Source organism: Leishmania mexicana, chromosome 34 (assembly GCF_000234665.1).
Source record: "Leishmania mexicana MHOM/GT/2001/U1103 complete genome, chromosome 34".
Classification (NCBI taxonomy): domain Eukaryota; phylum Euglenozoa; class Kinetoplastea; order Trypanosomatida; family Trypanosomatidae; genus Leishmania; species Leishmania mexicana.
Window position 1 is genome coordinate 493137 of NC_018338.1, and position 17947 is coordinate 511083.

General features: G+C 58.4%; 6 protein-coding genes across 6 annotated transcripts; all 6 read left to right on the forward strand.

The window, feature by feature from the left end:
• Nucleotides 1–167: 167 nt before the first annotated feature.
• On the forward strand, nt 168–5231 carry LMXM_34_1320 (conserved hypothetical protein; the record flags this gene model as incomplete). Its single annotated transcript, XM_003879079.1, has 1 exon — nt 168–5231. The coding sequence occupies one exon, from the start codon at nt 168–170 to the stop codon at nt 5229–5231; it is 5064 nt and encodes a 1687-aa protein (XP_003879128.1).
• Nucleotides 5232–6156: 925 nt separating this feature from the next.
• LMXM_34_1330 (conserved hypothetical protein) lies at nt 6157–7848 on the forward strand (the record flags this gene model as incomplete). Its single annotated transcript, XM_003879080.1, has 1 exon — nt 6157–7848. The coding sequence occupies one exon, from the start codon at nt 6157–6159 to the stop codon at nt 7846–7848; it is 1692 nt and encodes a 563-aa protein (XP_003879129.1).
• A 952-nt stretch (nt 7849–8800) lies between these two features.
• LMXM_34_1350 (conserved hypothetical protein) lies at nt 8801–9466 on the forward strand (the record flags this gene model as incomplete). The annotated part of the gene is made up of 1 exon (XM_003879081.1): nt 8801–9466. The coding sequence occupies one exon, from the start codon at nt 8801–8803 to the stop codon at nt 9464–9466; it is 666 nt and encodes a 221-aa protein (XP_003879130.1).
• An 805-nt stretch (nt 9467–10271) lies between these two features.
• On the forward strand, nt 10272–11249 carry LMXM_34_1355 (hypothetical protein; the record flags this gene model as incomplete). Its single annotated transcript, XM_003879082.1, has 1 exon — nt 10272–11249. One exon carries the CDS (start codon nt 10272–10274, stop codon nt 11247–11249), a length of 978 nt encoding a protein of 325 aa, XP_003879131.1.
• A 2089-nt stretch (nt 11250–13338) lies between these two features.
• Nucleotides 13339–14688, forward strand: LMXM_34_1360 (hypothetical protein, unknown function; the record flags this gene model as incomplete). The annotated part of the gene is made up of 1 exon (XM_003879083.1): nt 13339–14688. The coding sequence occupies one exon, from the start codon at nt 13339–13341 to the stop codon at nt 14686–14688; it is 1350 nt and encodes a 449-aa protein (XP_003879132.1).
• A 2634-nt stretch (nt 14689–17322) lies between these two features.
• Nucleotides 17323–17685, forward strand: LMXM_34_1370 (hypothetical protein, unknown function; the record flags this gene model as incomplete). Its single annotated transcript, XM_003879084.1, has 1 exon — nt 17323–17685. One exon carries the CDS (start codon nt 17323–17325, stop codon nt 17683–17685), a length of 363 nt encoding a protein of 120 aa, XP_003879133.1.
• Nucleotides 17686–17947: the final 262 nt, after the last annotated feature.

Below are 17947 nucleotides of genomic sequence, written 5' to 3' on the forward strand. Positions count from 1 at the left end.
GTGCGTGCTCTTTAGAGCTGTTGCTGAAACTGTGATACCCCCCTCCCTCCCTCCCCCCTCCTCCCAAGCTCTAACACGAATACAGGTGAGGGGGAGAGTGACGGTGTGCGGCCCCACGTACCTGCATTACCACACACCCACACTCACTCCCACACGCAACTACAAGCATGGCCACCACCAACGCCACCGATGCAAATGGTCTGCACTATGCGCCTTCGCCGCTGCCACCACCACAGGAGGCTCCCACATCGGCTCTCGCTCTCGATCGAAAGATTGTTCAGGCGTTGTTCGTGTCACTGCGCATGTCTATTCCACAAGATGTGCAGCGACGCCTCCTTTCCAACGCTGCGGAGGAGCTCGAGTTTCTCATTGTGCGGCAGCCGCGGGTAAGCGCCTTCCACCATCGCCGGCGCGAGTCGCTGCGGCACCCCGCTCTTGCCATGGCAGCAAAAAAGTACTACCGTGAATGCCGGCGCCGACGATTCGAGCTGGAACTACAGCAGATGGCAGCCGTGGAAGGCCAGCCACTCTCGCAATCAACCAACTCGCCAGCTGCACAGGTCCGCAGCGGTGTGAGTGCCGTGCAGCGTGAATCAGTATTGGTGGACCTTCTTTTTTCAGAGTACGCTCAGCAGTCTTCCATCTACTTCAAGGACCAGGACTTCCAGGGGGACCACTACGGCAGAAGTACTGGCAACGGAGCGGCCGGCTTCGGCGGGTTTGCTGCATCGCACCCCAGTATATCGCTCAACACCTACGCAGCCTCTACTCCTCCCCGGCTGCTGGGCAGAATGATCAGGGAAACGGACAGCGAGGCAAGTTTGCAACCACCGACAACACCACGCAGTGGACATGCCGTGGAGCTCAGCAGCACGATGACGAGCGGCAAGAGCGGCATCCTACGGCATCGTTCACCAGCCCTGAGGCACCTAAAAAGCAGCGAGGATAGCGTCTCGGCCTTGTCTGAGGCCCTCAACACTGGGTCGTTCTCCCGCTTCGGCTTGAATGTCACGGTAGCCGAGAACGCCGAAAAAGGCGGCAACGCACGTGCACGGGGGATGGGCGTGGGTGTCTCTACCACCGCCGTAGCGGACGGGGCCCGTTTCTTCGCGCGGCGGATGGGGTGCAACGACAACGCCGCCGTCCGTCACGGCGGTGACAAGGGTAGCGGTGCCGGGGACAAGTTCCCCTCCGGCTGGACAGGGGAGATGCGTGTGCTGCTGCAGCGCCGCACGGAGGAGGAGCGGGAGGCTGGAACTTGCAATGATCCGTATCTTTTCATCTCCGCGCGGCCTGTCGAGCACCTTCTCTGCTGCTACGGCGGTGTCTCACGAGAGCCAGCCATCATGGCGCTTGGGGCGGCATCGATGCTGCTGCAGTGCGACAGCACCAACACGGCCGACGCGGACCCGTTTCGCAACGCGATAGTGGAGGAGGACATGCGGTGGGATCAGTTGGCGGGGTGCCATCGTCAGCTGTTGCGAGCGGCGTACGGGCCGTGCCGAGCCGGGGCCGCAGCTGTGGCCAGCGACCGCCTCGTGAACGACGTCATTCGCCGCTTCTGGGACCGGCTGACGGTCTCCATGGCGGCTCAGCACGCCCACAAGGCGCAGGAGGCACGGAAGTCACGCGCAGCGGCGGATGCCAATATTGCAGCCGCGGCCTCTGCGCTGCGCGGGCGGTCCGACAGAGAGGCGGATGAGGACGACTTGAACGAAATCTCCGACAGCGACGCCAAAGGCGAGGGTGCTGCGGCGGGCACAGGCGCCGGCACCGGTGGTGACGACGTTAGCCGCAAAAAGGCCACTGCTATATCCCTTAGTCGAAGAAAACGAAGCGCATCGAAGCTATCTCGCACCCGTAAATCTGTGTCGAAGTTGTCGAGGAAAAAGAAGAGAAAGGGTGGCGGCGCTGTTTCGTCTGGCGTGGGGGGCGGGTCTGAGCAGCACTCCAGTGTGGCATACTACATGACCCCTCTCCAGTACGTCTACCTCCATACTCGCATAGCGCATGTGCTCTTGCCAGAATGCGACGCGGTCGAAGTGGAGCTGTTGCCATACATTCAGGAGGACTTACTCGTGGATGCTGCGTACGACGAGGGAGACGCGGCGCAGCCGTTTTATTTTGGGGAGGCGCCACGCCTCGTCGGAGACTTCGGGCGACAGCATCGCCGCTCTACCGTTGCTGGCGGCGCAGGGTCGACGACGCGGACTTCGCTGGTGGATATCAAACTGCAAGGGGCCAACTACGAAGACGCGGGGGATGATCGAATGTCCACCGCCGGCGGCGAAACGCAGCGAGATGCCTTGTACCTGCAGCGCCGGTTTCTGTCGGTGCGTCGCAACGGCTACGCTCTCAGTAGACCGACAGGTGGTGGCGCGAGCGACGTCGGCGGCATGCGCGAGATTGGTCTGGGGGACGATTGGATGAGTATTGGACCCACGTCGTCGATGGCGGTAACCATCGACGATGGCATGATGATGCGGCGGGCCGACGGCTGTGATTGGGGCATTGGCAAGTCGTACGCCATGGCGTCTGTGTCTCTGGTTCCGATGAGTTTCACGGTAGCGCAGTTACCCTCGCTTACGTATCCGCAGTTCTGGTGCTCTATGATGGAGCTGGCGGACAACTGGACGTGCTGCGCTGGCAACCCAGTGGAGACGGCGATTTTCATGTGGGAGCTCTACGTTGAGGTGTTTGGGCACAACTGGGACGAGGAGGACAAGGTGCTTGCCAATGCGGTAGAGAGTAAGGCGGCCAAGTCCGCCATAAGTGCAGCTGAGAAAGCGGAGCTGGCGAAGGAGGAGGCGGATACAATGGAGTCTTTTCAGGCCCTCCTGGCCGAGGTAAGCGGGCGGTTGTCTCAGCCGTTGTCGTGGTGCAGATCTCTCAACAGTATCACAAGCATGACCGAAGCCATTCACACTGCGGCAGACAGGTACCGCTCACGTCGACCGCGGTCCAAAACAAAGCGCGGCGTGCGCACCAGCTCGCAATCGACGCAGTCGACCGACTCAGACGACGATGAGTCGCTCCTGCTGGCGTCCTCCTTAGACTTGTCACTCTCTGAGTTGAAACGTCTCACTGAGGCGAAGACCGAGGGGAATGATGGGTGGGTCTACAGCGAGCGTGTTGACGAGGATGGGGTGACGCACCGCTACCGCCGTCGAGTGTGCGGCGGCGAGAGCCACTCGAGCTCGCACAGCATCTCAGAGCCGGGGTTGAACAATGGCTCGTACATCGTCGAGGAAGAGATGGACAAAGACGGAGCCGTGGTGAGTCGGCGCAAGCTGCGCTGGCATGTAGCGCTCTCGTCGGACTGCTCGCTTTACACAGCGGACGAGAGAGCGCCGGAGTTCCTTCGCCGCAAGTATTTCGAGGATCGAGCGAAGAAATTGCGGCGTTTGGAGCCGTGGCGCCGCGTGACTTCTGGGCACAGTGGCAGTGACTCCCGGTCATCCAGCATGACCTCGTGGAGCTCAATCGGCGACTGCGACAGCGACGATCGTCGCAACAGGCGCCGTCGCCGTCGTCGCACTCGCCACACGGGCTTGCGCCGCGATCACCCACGCTACTTGAGGAAAGATGATCAGTATTGGTACACGGAGTGTGGAGTGAAGCCCGGCTGGAAGTTCCCTTATGACGACGATGAGGCCGACGGTGGTGATGATGGGGCACGCGCGCAGGGGCCGAGGAAGTCTGAACTCACCCAGGAGGAACGGGAGCATCTGCTGGCGCGCAAAGAGTGGCTGTGCTCCGTGCTGGAGGCACAGGGGATTCACCTGCCACCACACGTGTTAGATGATCCAGCTGAGCAGATGCTGCTGTACGACTTTCTGCGGCTCGCGGAGGCGAGAGAGGGAGGCGCCGATCAAAGCAATTACCGCGGCGGCAGCGACGACGACTACCACCTTGAGGATGGCGAGGCCGGCGATACAGGCAATCTGTCGCGTCTCGCAGCACTGATGGCGAAGTTGCAGGGGTTCACCCTGGACGACCTCGAAAACTCTAGCCTCATGCGCCGTCTCTTGGGGGAGAGCGAGGCGGAGGGGGCGGTGAACCGCAATCTCACACCACAGCAGGTGCAGGACATCTTGGCCGCTCTTACCAAGGGGAAAGGACCCGGCGGTGCACGCGCAGAGGCGGGTCGAGCGGAGCAGGAAAGCGCGCGAGAGCGCCGACTGCGTCTACTGCGCATGCTGGAAGAGAACAGGGCTCTCCAGCAGCAGCGTCGCGAAGACGCGGCGGCTGCCGGCCCCACGGAGAGCCTGCTCACCAAGGAAACTTTCGGTCTTACTGAGGTGCCGCCACCGCCTCCTCGTCCGCCATCCTCCAAGAGACCGCCGAAGTCTACTTCTTCCACAAACCATCTTAAGCCCATTGCCTTATCACAGCCGCCTAGCGCGCAGTCGCCACCGTCCTTTGCCCAGAGCAGCTCACACATCGGTTTCTCTTACGAGTCGCTGAACCTGCCCGAGCGCCGAAGGGTCCCCTCGAGAGAGTCCAGTGCAGCGAGTACCGCGCGGCTGGTCGTCAATCCCGTTGCGTGGAAGATTTCACCGACGACGCTGGCGGAGCGGAAAGAGTTGGAGCGACTCTTCAGAGAGCTAGAGGCATACTGGGCTGACCGTGCTTCGCAGGGAGGCCGCTTCCGTGTCGATATCATCGACTACACTCCTGAGCAGCTTGAGGAGTTCTTCACCCACCTGCACCTCGGGCCCCGGCAGCGCGCCTTGCTGCGAGGGCGAGCCCCGCTGGCAGCGGCGACATCGCTAGTGGGTGGAGCAATGCACCAGGACGGTTCATGCTCGGCATTCAAGCGCGACGTCGCGGCGGCGGCGCAACGGCAGCATAGCCATGCTGGTTGTGGTCAGCCAACCCACTCTCTGATTCCGTCGCCAACGCCCCTCGCACCAGCGCCGGTCAAGCTCTTCACACTCACCACAGAGGACTCCCTCGACGGGGCCTTGCGCCACAGCTATCAGAGCTACATGGAGGACAAGATTTTCTCCGAGGCTCTGCACGGAAATGTCAAGCTCGATACAGCGAGGTCCGCCCACGTATCGACGGCAGCGCAGTCTCTGCGACCACCGCCACTTCCTCGCCTGAAGCTGCGTGACTCACGATGGAAGGCATCGGGTGAGCGAGCAGGCGGCGTGTCGACTACCTCTGCAGCACCACGTCCACCGCCGAAGTTGTCGCCACCTTCCTCATCCTTGCCAAGGCTGTAGGGTACCGTCGTTACAAGGGCGCTGATGTGTACGAGTGCGTGCGCGTGCAGGGGGCCGGAACTCCCAGTGGCTGATTCTCTTGCGGTCGCTTTCTCTTCTCGTCTGTCTTGGCTCCTCTGCTTTTCGCTTTTCTTCTGCTGGTGACGCCTTCATTATTTTTTTTGTTTGGGTTATCCTCATGTAAACCATCACGTGCTACACAGGCTCTGCAGCCATTCTTCTCATCCTGTTTTGGACTGTTCTTCTCTGTCACTGCTTGGGCGGATGGAGGTGTGTGGAGCGGCAGAGAATGCGCATCCCCCTGCGTCGTGGTCGCACGCAGACACACACACACACGCAAACACGCACCCGAGTGTGTGCACTATGTATCATCACTACCTCTCTTGGCTGTGTTCTCAAATCACAATGACGGCGTCGGCAACTGCGCTCGCTGCACCTTTTTTTTTGTTTTCTTGTGTTATGCACGGGGGCACTGCTGGAACCCTTTCTCGTCCCTCTCGTGTGCTTCGTTTGGGACACCGACAACTTCATCTTACGCTTTCGAAACGGATGGGTTTGGAATGCGTTGGCTTCGTGCATGCGTGTGTGGGCGTGGAGCGGAGCGCTGACCACTGGGATCTCCACCGCTCCACCCCTTTACTGGTCTCGTGCACCAACACGCTGGCCCGTAGAACAAGCTGATCACCAACTCCTCACTCTTCGTGTAGTGCCTTCTCTCTTCCTTGTCTGCTCCCCCCCCACACACACACGCGAAGCACCAACACGCGCGGGTACATAACCGCGTTCTTTCTCGCTTGCTCATTTCTCACTCGCATATTCTGAATCCTGTCAGCTGCGAGGAGACAACAACTGCACCGTACTGACCGGGGCCACACAAGCACACACACGCATGCACGCAAAGGTGTAGGCCTGCATTAAAGAAAACATGAAGCTAGCTATGCACCGTGCACCGTGGCGGACGCCGCTGCTGGTAGTTGTCGTCCTCGCGGCAACTCTGTGCCTCTCGCACGCGTTGGCGGTGGAGGATGTGGGCGAGGATGTCTCAGAGGTGCTGGAGCTCATCTCTGAGGGCACCACAATCACGTACAAGCTACCTGACTCCATGATAGTGCTGAACAATGCAAACTTCGAGTCTTACCTCTTTCCCAGCAAGCGCGCAGCACCGCGTGCGTTCCTTGTGCTCTGTTACTCGCCGTGGTGTCCTCACTGCAAATCTCTCTTGCCACAGTTTCTGAATGCCAGTATGCAGTTGGACCTGATGAAGGTGCCGCACAGCACCTTCGCGGTGGTAGATGTGCAGAGGAACACGGCGGTCTCGGAGTACTTCGGCGTGGAGCGCTTCCCCACCCTTTTGTACACCACCGACAAGGGGAGGCAGTGGCACCTGTACGAAGGCAGCAACACCCAGCAGGGTTTCATGCAGTTCTCGGCGTACCTCCAGAAAGCCGTGAGCACCGGGAGCTTCTCGGAGGATGTCACGGATGTGTCATACTTCAATGAGGTCGAGGAGAAGGCCGGCACAACGCGTGTGCCGTGCTATGTCTACGTGCCAGCCACATCCCCCAGCACTCCTGAAAACCAGCGCGCAGCCCACTGGAGCCACGCCATCGATGGGGCCGCGTCCGTTAGTAACATCCGCTTTGCCGTCATCTACGAGAAGTCGCAGGCGGAGGGCTGGGCGGAGCACGCCAGTGACAAGTATAAAAAAGTGGTGGAGAGGGTGAAGGCGTGCGTGGCGGCCGGGAAGGCCAGCGGCCCAGACGGTGAGGCTCTGGTTGTCTTCTCCGATCGCTACCGCGAGCCTCACTGCTACTCGGGACCGTGGGTGGAGGAGCGCAGTGTCGCGAGGTCGTCCAAGCAAAGGTCCCGCCAGGTCGCTGCCGACACGCTGACAATGAGCACGTCACTCGAGAACTTTCTGGCCCTGCACGGGTTCCACGCCGTCGAGGACGCGTCGTCGGGCATGCTCGCCACCCTCGCGTACTATCCCAAGAACTACTTGGGTGTGGTTATGACGAATCGCCCAATCGACGACAAGGACATGGACTTTGTGCCGGTGCTGCGCGAGATCGCACAGGCCGAAAACGCCGCTCTGGAGGCAAAGCACGGAGGCGACTTGTCCATCGAGGAGGAGATTCGCACCCCTCGCGTTTCATGGTCGTACATCGACGTGGTTGAGTATGAGGTGTGGCGCTCGCGCTACGACATCGAGCTGGATCAGCTGCCGGCGGTCATGATCATCGACACGAAGCGCGACCGCTTCTTCAAGATGCGCACTCATGTGCCGCGCTTTGAGGCAATCAAGATGGACACCCCATGGAAGGTGGGCGGAGAGCAGCACCAGCTCATCGCGCAATTCTCTCAGGATGTACTGGCGGATGTGTACAAGGCGCAGAAGCTGTCTGTCGCTGGCGCCGTCGCTGAGTACCTCTCTCACTACCCCGGCTTCGCTTTAATCTACGAAGCGCTCAACTACGAGGACTTCGTGTTCGACGTCGTGGTAATGGCCCTTGGTTTCTTCAGTTTCTTACTCTTCCTGGGGATTGTGATGGAGCCGCTCATGGAATGGTACGACGCACGCTCGAAAAAGAAGGCAGATAAGGTCAAGAGGGACTAGGGCTGTCTTGAAGGCACCAGCGTCGGTGAGTCTGCGAGATGGCTTTGACGTCCAAGTAGAGGCGCTCCCTGTACCTGTGTTTTCGGCTCTCGGATGCCGAACACCGTCGATGTCCTGCGTGCCCGTGGCGTCCACAACCGTATGCTCTTTTCTTCTGTTGTTCAAGAGTATTTCTTCTCGTTATGTTGTCTATCACGGGGCTGGGTTATACAGCGCATGTCCAGCGGACTCACTATCTCACGGCCCTTAGGATGATCCTTTTTCTTTTTTCTCTCCCTGTCCTTCCATTAGTGATTGTGGTAGTAGTACCTCCTTTTCCGTCTGCGTGGAACTCTCAGCGAGGCAACAGGAGCGTCGTGAGGCGAAGGGGACAACCGTGGGTTTTAGTGGCCTGGCGGCGTGCGGCCAGTTCTTCATGAGCAGCAGGCGTGATGGGGCGGCGATGATGTAGGGAGGAGGTGGGGGCGGGGCGGAGAACGGACTTCCGCCTGCGACTCATGTAATGCGTTTGCCCGTTTGTAACCCTCCCTCTTTTTCGTGTTTTCTTTTTCCTTGCTCGTTCGCCTTACTCAATCCCGGTGAGGTCATTGACGTCACCGGGGACGAGCTTCACACACCGCTGTGCCCGGTTTCTATTTCGTGTTTCTCTCCTTCGTTCCAGTGCGTGGGTGCATTTATGTCTCTCTCTGTGTGTGCGCGCGTGTGCGTACGCTCTGGCGTCTTTGAGTCGCCGCTCTCATGCTCCTCTGCTGTCCGCCGTCTCCTCTTCTTCCTGCCGCCGTTCTTGACGACCTCCACACCCCCTTGACCTGCCATGCCCACGCACACATGCACGAGCAGAAGTCACAACAGGAATGCCTCTTGATCCACGCCTTTATTGATCTCTCAAGCGACCACCTGCTCGCCGCCTCTTTATTGTCCTCCCTTTGCCGAGCTCTCCTGTCGGGTGGAGATGCTTCGCCTCTCTCTTTGTCGCTGGTGCACCGCCGTGGCCAGTGGCTCGTCGACTTCAACGGCTCATGGATCGCCGCCAGCGACCACGTTGCCTGACTTCTATGGCAAGAGCTTCTCCGTCTCACCGCGAGCATGGGCCCAGATTACGCGGAAAAACTCAGAGGAAGGGTTTACAAACGATGCGCGCTACCTTCGCCTCGCCATCGACTCGGGCGGCTGCCACGGTTACGTCTACAAGTTCTCCTTTGAAAAGAACGAAGAGTTCGATCGCGAGGGGGATGTGGCTATTGCAGAGGTGAATGCGGTATCGCCCAGCGACGAAGCGTTCACTGGTGCGCAGCCGTCGCCGCGCGTGGTTGTGGACACTCTCAGCGCGTCGAAACTCGAGAACGCAACGCTGGACTATCACAGCGAGCTGAAGGGATCCGCATTTGTGGTGGTGGGCAATGAGTTAGTCGACGAGTCCTGCGCCTGCGCCATGTCCTTCTCTATTAGAAAAAGGACGCGTCCGTCGGCGTCGTCGTCATCAAGCTCGCAAGGAGCGTATTCTGAAGATGGCGGTCGTCGCGGAGGGAGCGGCGCCGCTGCTCTGCCGGGAGGTAGCTCTTTGGCGACGAATGCGCGTCCGATTCCCCGCCGTTCTCCAACGCGCGCTACTTCATGAAAACGATTTATCAACTGACGCGTACCTCGAACGTGTGTGGCTGTGTGTCACCTGCGGAGTTTGCGCATCACTCTCTCGGGCGTCGGCCCCCTTCCCCTTCCCCCCCCTCCCCACACACAGCGCTGTAGGGAGGCTTCAGGGACATCCTTATATGACTTATCTCCGAAACGAAAACACGCACACATAAACACACACATACACACGAGTTTTGCGTATCGGGGGCATTCGTACACAGTGCTGAGTTACGGGAAACGACGCCGCTCGCACCTCTCGGTGCGTTATTCCTTCGTTTCCTGTTCTTTATTCACATGATTACGCACACACACGCACACACACGCAAGCAGACTCGAAGTTTTGCTCACGTAAGCCCCTGCCGTATCTTGTGCCCCCCATAAGAATGGGGACTTTCTGCCATCCCCGTTGGCGCACAGGCACCTCTCTTGTAGCACTTCAATACTCGAACAACCCTTCGCCCTCCTCTTCTCTTCTTGGCTACTTCGCGCCCCCGCTCTCCCCCAACCCACCCCCTTCAATTCGCTCTCCATTTTGGTCTCTTGCGAAAGACAGAAGGTGAGGAAGAGGGGTGTTCGTCGTGCCTCTCCGTCCTCTCTCCTCTCTAGACGCAAAGAAGCACGTGCGGGACCCACTGCACTAAGGCGGAGTTTACAGTCTCTCCACTGGACAAAGTGCACGCCTTTCTCCCCCTTTTTCCCTTCCATAGAGCGTACACATTCATCTACTCATACCCACACCCACCCACCCACCCACCCACACACACACCCGCAGACGCACACGTCACGCTGTCATGGCGGACAGCCACTTCACCTTTGCTGCACCGGGAGTGTCGTCGCCTTGCAGCGTGTATCGGCTGAAGCACAACCCGTCATGGACAAAGTTTGGCATGCATCCAGGAATGCTAACGGGCATCAATGCTCGGCCAAGTCGACCGACATTGCGCTGCGCATCGTCACGTGGTTCTTCCGCGGCGAACTCCGCAAATACATCTTTTCTATCTACTGCACCGGCACGACAGCCTGCGTCAGGTAGCAGCTTGGCTGCAGTTGGAGCCCAAGCAGCTTTGCGACACGAACATAAACAAGCGCATGCAGCTTTGCGGCCAATGAACCTGCGGGGACCTGACTTCAATGCTAGTAGTACTCGCGGCGCTTCTCAATCATTGATTTCCGACAGCGCATTTTTGACTCCGCGTACCCGTGGCGGCAGTGACGTAAAGGCATGGGCTCCAGAAAGCGCTTCACTGGGTCAGGCAGCAGCAACGCGTGGAGAATCACCTACAGTGTCGACACCGGTGCCGACAACATTTAAGGACAAGGGCGGCTCTTGCGATCACGGCAGCGAGGCGCCTCGCACTCCGAACGACCCACGTAGCTCTGACTTTACAGATTCGTCATGCAGAGCGGAGACGGCTCGAGATCCTTCGCTTCAGCCCTCAGTCCTGTCTCTGCGGGCAGCCTCGTCGTCTCGCGCGAAAGACTCACATCTCATGGGCTCTGCAGCCCTTGTTGAGGTAGCTGGTCCGCTGGACGCCTTGTACGTTCCACTACGTCGACCTGCCCCGCGAGGCTGTGTGGCGACGCGCCAGCATTTTTGGATTTTTGAACGTACGCATTGCAAGGAAGTGCCTGGGAGGTCAGCGACGGAGGCTAGAGCAGCTACCGGTGCTCATAGGGAGGCACACATCGGTCACCGCGGCGTTGTCGGTGGTTTGCCTGAGACAGACACCTACAGGACTACCAACAGTGCCTATGGCCGTGGGTGCTGAGGCAAGCAGTAGAAGGCGCGTTCGTACACATTCACGCAGCTGACTGACGCCTTCCTCTCTCATGCTCTCTTACCTAGTCTGAGCAGACCACGTTCGTTTCGGTGCCCGCGGTACCTCATAGACACACATACACATATATACACGTTCATACACACGTACTCCGCCAGGAGGACTTGTTCTCTTGTCACATGCAGTATTCAATGGGCATGAGACGCACTTGCGCGGATCGAAATAAACAACGAAAAAGTGCCAAATCAATCAGAGTCGGGCGTCGCAACGCTGCTAGCGCGGGAAACACACGCACGCGCACTCACCACGCTGGGCACCTCGATGGCGGTGCTCAGTTCTCTCATCTTTTACAGCGTTCCCCGCGAGAGGCAGTGCAGGTTGGGTCTCTCTCAGTTACCTGATGAAGCGCTGCCACCCTTTCACACCCCCTCTATCTGCAGTGATGCGCCGCGTCGTGGAGGATGCATCTTGCCTGTACCATTCCCTCAATTTTCACTGCCCACCGTTGCGTTTCGCTTCCTTTGTGTTGCACCATCTTTGACCTTACGTGGATACGTAGATGTCGATGGTCATACCCACGCCCACACCACCATTTCCGAAAACTCCCATCACTGTATTATCATCGACACGGAAACGTGCTTCGTTCTCTGTTTGTTGGTTTCGCTGTACTGTTCTATCTGCTTGACCCTTCACAGCGCTCACATCCGACTCTCGCTCTTTCACGCTGTATGCCTGTGGCTCGTCCATCTTAGCTTCCCTTTCCTTTTCTTTGTTTGTTTTGTTGTTTCTTGCGCCGCCTTCTCCTGCTTTCCTTTCCCACGCTGGCAGGTGTTTCATACCGCTCAAGTTGTTTTCGAACTGCTGAAGCAGTCAAAGAACAGATCAACCAGAGAGACAGACCATTTTTTTTTCGGTGTTTCAGTTGTGTGGAAGTCCAAGGTGCTTCCCAGACGAATCTGACGTTTTTTTTTCTGTCGTCATTTTGTTGTTGTGAACAGCGCCGTCTCTCTCTCTCTCCTCTCTACGTCTTCGCATCTGTCTCACCCGCGCTTGTGGGGGTACGCACGTGCAGACACACACACACGCACACATACGCGTATACCTGCAGGTCTGGAGAGATTCACTTATACACTTCACCCGTTTACCATCTCGATACACACACACACGCACAGGGCACTCGCACAGAAAGCCTAGGCACAGCGTGAGGGGGACGCAACTTCTTTATAATAGGCCGTGAAGTTTCCTTCAACGTGCAGCACATATACACGTGCCTATACAAGCACTGTTATACACATACTAGCGCCTGGGCAGAACACTGGCAGAAGATAATAATTCAAATAATAGAGAACAGGAAGTGCTCGTCAGCATCTTTTTTTGTTTACTCTTAGGCCACCTCCCTTTTTTTCACTTTTCGTCGGACTTCTGTCATTTTCTCGCTCTCTCGGTTTGTCTGCCTGCCCTTATCTTGTCCACCTTTCGCCTCACCTTTTTTTTGTGCCATTGGCGCTCCCCCCTTGCTACCCTCAGTCGAAGGCCAGGCGTGGCGTGGGCACGGCTCCTTTGTTGTTAGACTGCTCTCTCGTATTGTTCGGGGGCTTTCCATCTCTTGTCCTGTCTTTTCTTCGTCGGGCTCCTCCTTTCGCTTTTATTGACTTTTTACGCCCCCCCTCCCCCGCGCCGCCGCCGCTGTTTCACCCGTTCTGCTCTCCATGCAGCGGGCGTGGGTTCCCTTTTTTAAACATCTGTGTGTGTCCTCCCCTTTTTTCTCTCAGCACGTCTCTCTTTGCTGTCTCTGCCCCCGTCTTCAGCTTTTTCCCTCCATAGCTCCGTGACCGACGCGTCGCTTCACAGCGCGGACTCCCTCCACATCGCCCTTGCGAGACCGATGGAGAGCGGACATGCTGACGCGGGCGCGTCAGGCCATCGCCACCACAGGTTAGGTGGGCTTCGAAAGTTGTTCCGCAAGAGTTCGTCCAGTCGCAGCACGACGTCGCAAAGCGATGGGACTTCTCCACTTTCGGAAGGTGGTAGGGGCAGCAGCCTCGGCACCGCACGGGATCCGGAGGGGTTGGAGGACCACATGCAGAACAGCATCTACAACGGGACAGACACCTGCATGGACTGCGGGTTCACCCGCGGCAGCAGCGTGTACTGCCCAAGCACCCATCGCCACCACGGCACCGATGAATTTATCATGTCTGGCAGACAGCGCACTAGCCACAGTCGCTCCTCCTCCGCCTCCAAGGGGATCTTTACAAAGGTGTGGGGGAAGCACACCATGCCGCATGCTTGGCAACCTGCCCATTTCACACGAGTGAAGGATAGGGGTATTACGGCAACCGCCGAAGCGCTGCATCCCTTGGCCCCGGGTGCCGAAGATGCTACCGCCGAGGGCGCAAATGGGGATTCACGTGAGGCGGACACGTCACGCATCGGCGGTGGGGGTGACGTTGTGAGCTCAGAGAGCGGCATTGAGGACCGTGAAAGCGGGGATTCTGCGCATCAGCACAACGGAATCGACGGGCGCGAGGACAGCGCCGGAGTAGATGAGGCTGTCGGCCAGGGGGGCGGCGAGGTGCAGTACTACTGCTATACGGACGAGAAAGGTGACACGTACTGGTACGTGCAGGAGCTGCAGGACTCGATGCAACAGGACCAACCCGCCGCCGATGCAGAGGCGGCGCACACGAGTTCACAGGCGGCCGCGTACTACTCCGAGTCTCAGACAGGGCAGTATTGGATAGACGGCTCAGTGCCAGAGGGATCTTACGTGTGCGAGTACGTGGACAAGAACGGTCAGACGATGTACTACCTCTACACGCCAGAGGTGGATGGCTCCCAAGACAACACCGCAGCCACACCTCAGGAGACGCAGGACACCAACACTAGCGACACGACCTCTACGTCAGCCATCGCGGGTACGAGGTCGCACGCCGCCTCTGAGAAAGCGGGCAACGCCGCTGCCCCGTCTAAGCGCAAGACTCCAGGGAGGTTCTTTGCGGCCATCAAGGGAGTTTTCAAGCCCCACCGCAGCCGCCACACCCGCTACATAAATGACGATCTCGTTGCCCATGATGGTGAAGACCCAAGTCCCTCCTTTTTCGTGACAGACTCCGATGTAGAGCCGCTGGCCCCGCTGGGGACGGTGATGAGTGAGACCCTCACGACTCCCCGCAATAGTGATCTGAGCCTTTCTGACAATGACGGGGAGGAGTTCCTGGATATCCTCGACGCGTCAGAGAGAAAACGGTTTATGAATGAGCGCAAGCGCCTTATTAAGGAGCTCGCCGCGAGGGAGAAGAAGGAACGGGCGATTATCATGAAGGAGCGACGCGATGACATGGCAATGCTTGGACGGGAAAAGCGTTCGGATGCCTTTGTGCTCCGCAATTTCGAGAGAGTCATCGCAAAAGGGCCGCAGGGCGTGTAGCCTTTTTAGGGAATATTTTCTTGTCAACGTGTTCATGCCACCACGAGCACGTCCACAAACGTATACACGCATACACAACCACCGCTCACATGCCTCTGCTGTGCCACGGCTACGCTCTGGTCCTCTCGGACGAAACCATCTGCCGCTGAATCGGCCCACGTACCCAGCGGCCTCTTCATGACCTTCATCGCTCTTTCCTCGGCTACGTGCTGTGTGATGGGCGTGAGATGGACCTGGTTGCGTTGCACGCTCTGATTCAGGCGGGACGCGCTCAGGGTCCTGCTCGAGGCCAGAAAGCGGTGGGGTGGGGCGTGCATGTAACAGGGTGTTGTCCAGGCGCATGCCGGATGAGCTCAAGGAGACAGTTGGCCAGCCGCAGCATTCCATAGTCTGCTCCGGAGACCCGCCACATTTGGGTCTGGAGGACTCGATGGTGCAACTCGGGGTGCTGTCGTCACGCCTCCGGGATCGACGCCGCATCAGCCCACCCGGTCGGACGTACGGAGATGCCGCATGTTTTGCACACAGGCGCTGTGCGGCTGATTTACACGGATCTCTTCGCGCCGTTTCCGTGCATCGCTCGTGCTCCGCTGACCTCTGCATGCTTTGCTTGGATGCGGATCACCATGCTGGCTGTGCTTGGCCGCGCGTGCGCCCAGCGATCGCACGAGTGGACCTTGGGGCCTGTTTCGGGGGCCGCGTGGCTGGACGGCCTGTGCGCATGTGCCGCGACAGGTGGGACGCGCCGCCGTCGGTCTGTGGCAGCAGGGGGAGGGGGGCATTCCGCCCTCACCGGAAGCCGCGCGCCTTTGGCGGGAGCGGGTGTTTCAATATTTGTTGAATCGTCAAAACGATGCGCAGTGAGCGGGCACAGACGTGATCATGGTCGCGTGTCTCTTCAGCACAGTGCCGGCCCAGACCTGTGCGCCAACACCAAGAGTCCGTCGGCCGCGCCGTGGGCCGGGCTGCAGGCTCCCGACTTCCCCAGAAAGCGGGGGTGCTGGACCCTGAGAGACCACGCACTGAAGTTGCCGGCATCATGAGGACTATTTAGAGATCGAGGACAGGAAAGAAAAGCGTGCACGCATTTCTCTGCGCAAGCATCGTCGGCGAAGCGTGTGATAATGGTACATTGGGTACTGTGACGGAGGGAGGTATTCTTGTCTGTGTGCGCCAGATTTGAACATGAGGCTGGGGGTGGGGAGGGGGGAGAGGGGAGTATGAGGATGCGCGTGAGTGTAACACGTGTGCACCCCTCGCACTCCTCTCCTGCGCGGCTCTGCGTGGGGTGTCCGCGCTGTCGTTGCGTCGCTCTTTTTTTTTTGTTTGGTGGCGAAGAGAAGAAACGCAGAACAACTTGCAAACACATGTGCGAGTGTAGCTCGATATACCAACGCTGTGCAGCTGGTCTTAGTTTGTCCCCCAACACCCCTGATAATGAGACGCAAGCCCTAGTTCTTGTCCACTGCCCCCTCTCCCCCTCTCCCCCCCCGTGAAAGGTGCATGTGCATGTGCATGTGTGTGTGTGTGTGTGTCTGCTTTTTTTTCCTACTGTGTGGCGTTTCACTTTTCCCCTCTTCTTGCGCCAACCTTCTTTTGGACCCCTCACTGTCTCTCCTCCTTCCTCCCCCTTTCCCTGCTTGCCTGTCTCCCCGAACCCCCCCCCCCGCTCGCCAATGCTGTGCCCTTTTTTTTCGTTGCTGCCAAGGCGCTTTTCCCCTCTTCCCTCCGTGATTCGTTGATGTCCTCGCGCGTCTCGGATGTTGAATAGACGAAGGGGGTACACGACAGACTTCATGTCACTTTATCGATTTCCTTTTCGTTAAAGTGACGTGCATGTTGCCCCTTCTTCTGCCTTCATGCGTGCCTTGTATTTTCCACGGTGTCCTTCCGCATCTATCACCTTTCTCACCTCCGTTGTACTCTACGTTCATCGCTGTCGTTGGCGCGTGTGCTATCTTCGTCTGCTAATCACTCTCTTCTGTGCGTGTGTGGGGGTGGTTCTCTCTCCTTCTTTTGGCTTTGAGTTGCTCAGTGTTGCTCTCGTTGCTTGACCTAGCTTTCTCACAGCCGTTCTCTTGTTGGCTCGGCCCAACATGGTGACACATGGTATCTTTGTTCAAGCATGCAAAGTATAGTCAGCGTCAAGGTAAAGCGGTGGTGTGGTTATTGTCTGGCTAGCCGGATGGCCGACAGGACTTTCGTGCGAGCCATTCGGGGAGCAACACTACACAACTCCTGCGTATGTGTGTCTCCTCCCCCTTCTGTGCACCCCCTCGAACTCACGCTCTTCGGCTTCACCTGGAACGCCATTCGCCGCCGCTTCCTCAGGTGTGATTGTCCCTGTGCACTGCTCACATCATACCCTCCTCTTCTCCGCCTCCTTTTTCTTACGTGTGTCCCCCCTCCCCCTTCTCCTCCATCATAATACACACTTGCTTGTGCACACACGCACACGCTCACGCACACGCACAAAACATTGCAGAGACCAGTATTGCTTTTCTGGCTGTATCGCATCTCTACTCCCTCTCTCCTCCCGCTGCAGTGCGTCCTTTTCTTGTGCGGAGGGCACATTGATTTACAGACACGCCCACACTTCGGCTCATACACGAGGCCATCCTCGCTTCCCCTAGAATGCAGCGCTGCCGTCTCTTAGCCGCCTCGTGGAAGACGAAGGTGGACCCAAAGAACCCTCAGCGCATCGTACACCTGCCGAACCGGACCCCCTGCATGGTGACGCTGGAGGCTGGCACGAAGTACTACTGGTGCTCGTGTGGCCTGAGCAAGACGCAGCCCTTCTGCGACGGCGCCCACCGTGCGTACAATGAGGAGCACAAGACAGACCTGAAGCCGAAGGAGTTTACGGTGGACACCTCCAAGAAGTACTTGCTGTGCCGCTGCAAGCACACGGACAACAGTCCGTTCTGCGACTTATCGCATGTCGGCGTGCTCTTCCGGACGATGGTTGGTATCGAGAAGATTCCGGGTGGCAAGTAGGGCAAAAGTGGGATCCACATGACAACAGTGGAGGGCGGAGGCGCGCACCAAAGAGGCAGCAGCACAGCAATGCGGAGCGAAGCACCGTTTCGTCTCTGCTCATTTTCTCCTCTGCACAGCCTCGGCGCCGGCTGTGACTCGTCGCATGCCGGATCGATTCCTCCACGAACGGGAAAGAGTGGAAGGGACAAGAAGAAAAAAACGCTGTACGCTCTTGTAGAAGAGAGGTGCGCCGTTGCATAGACATGTGCGTGAGCGCGAC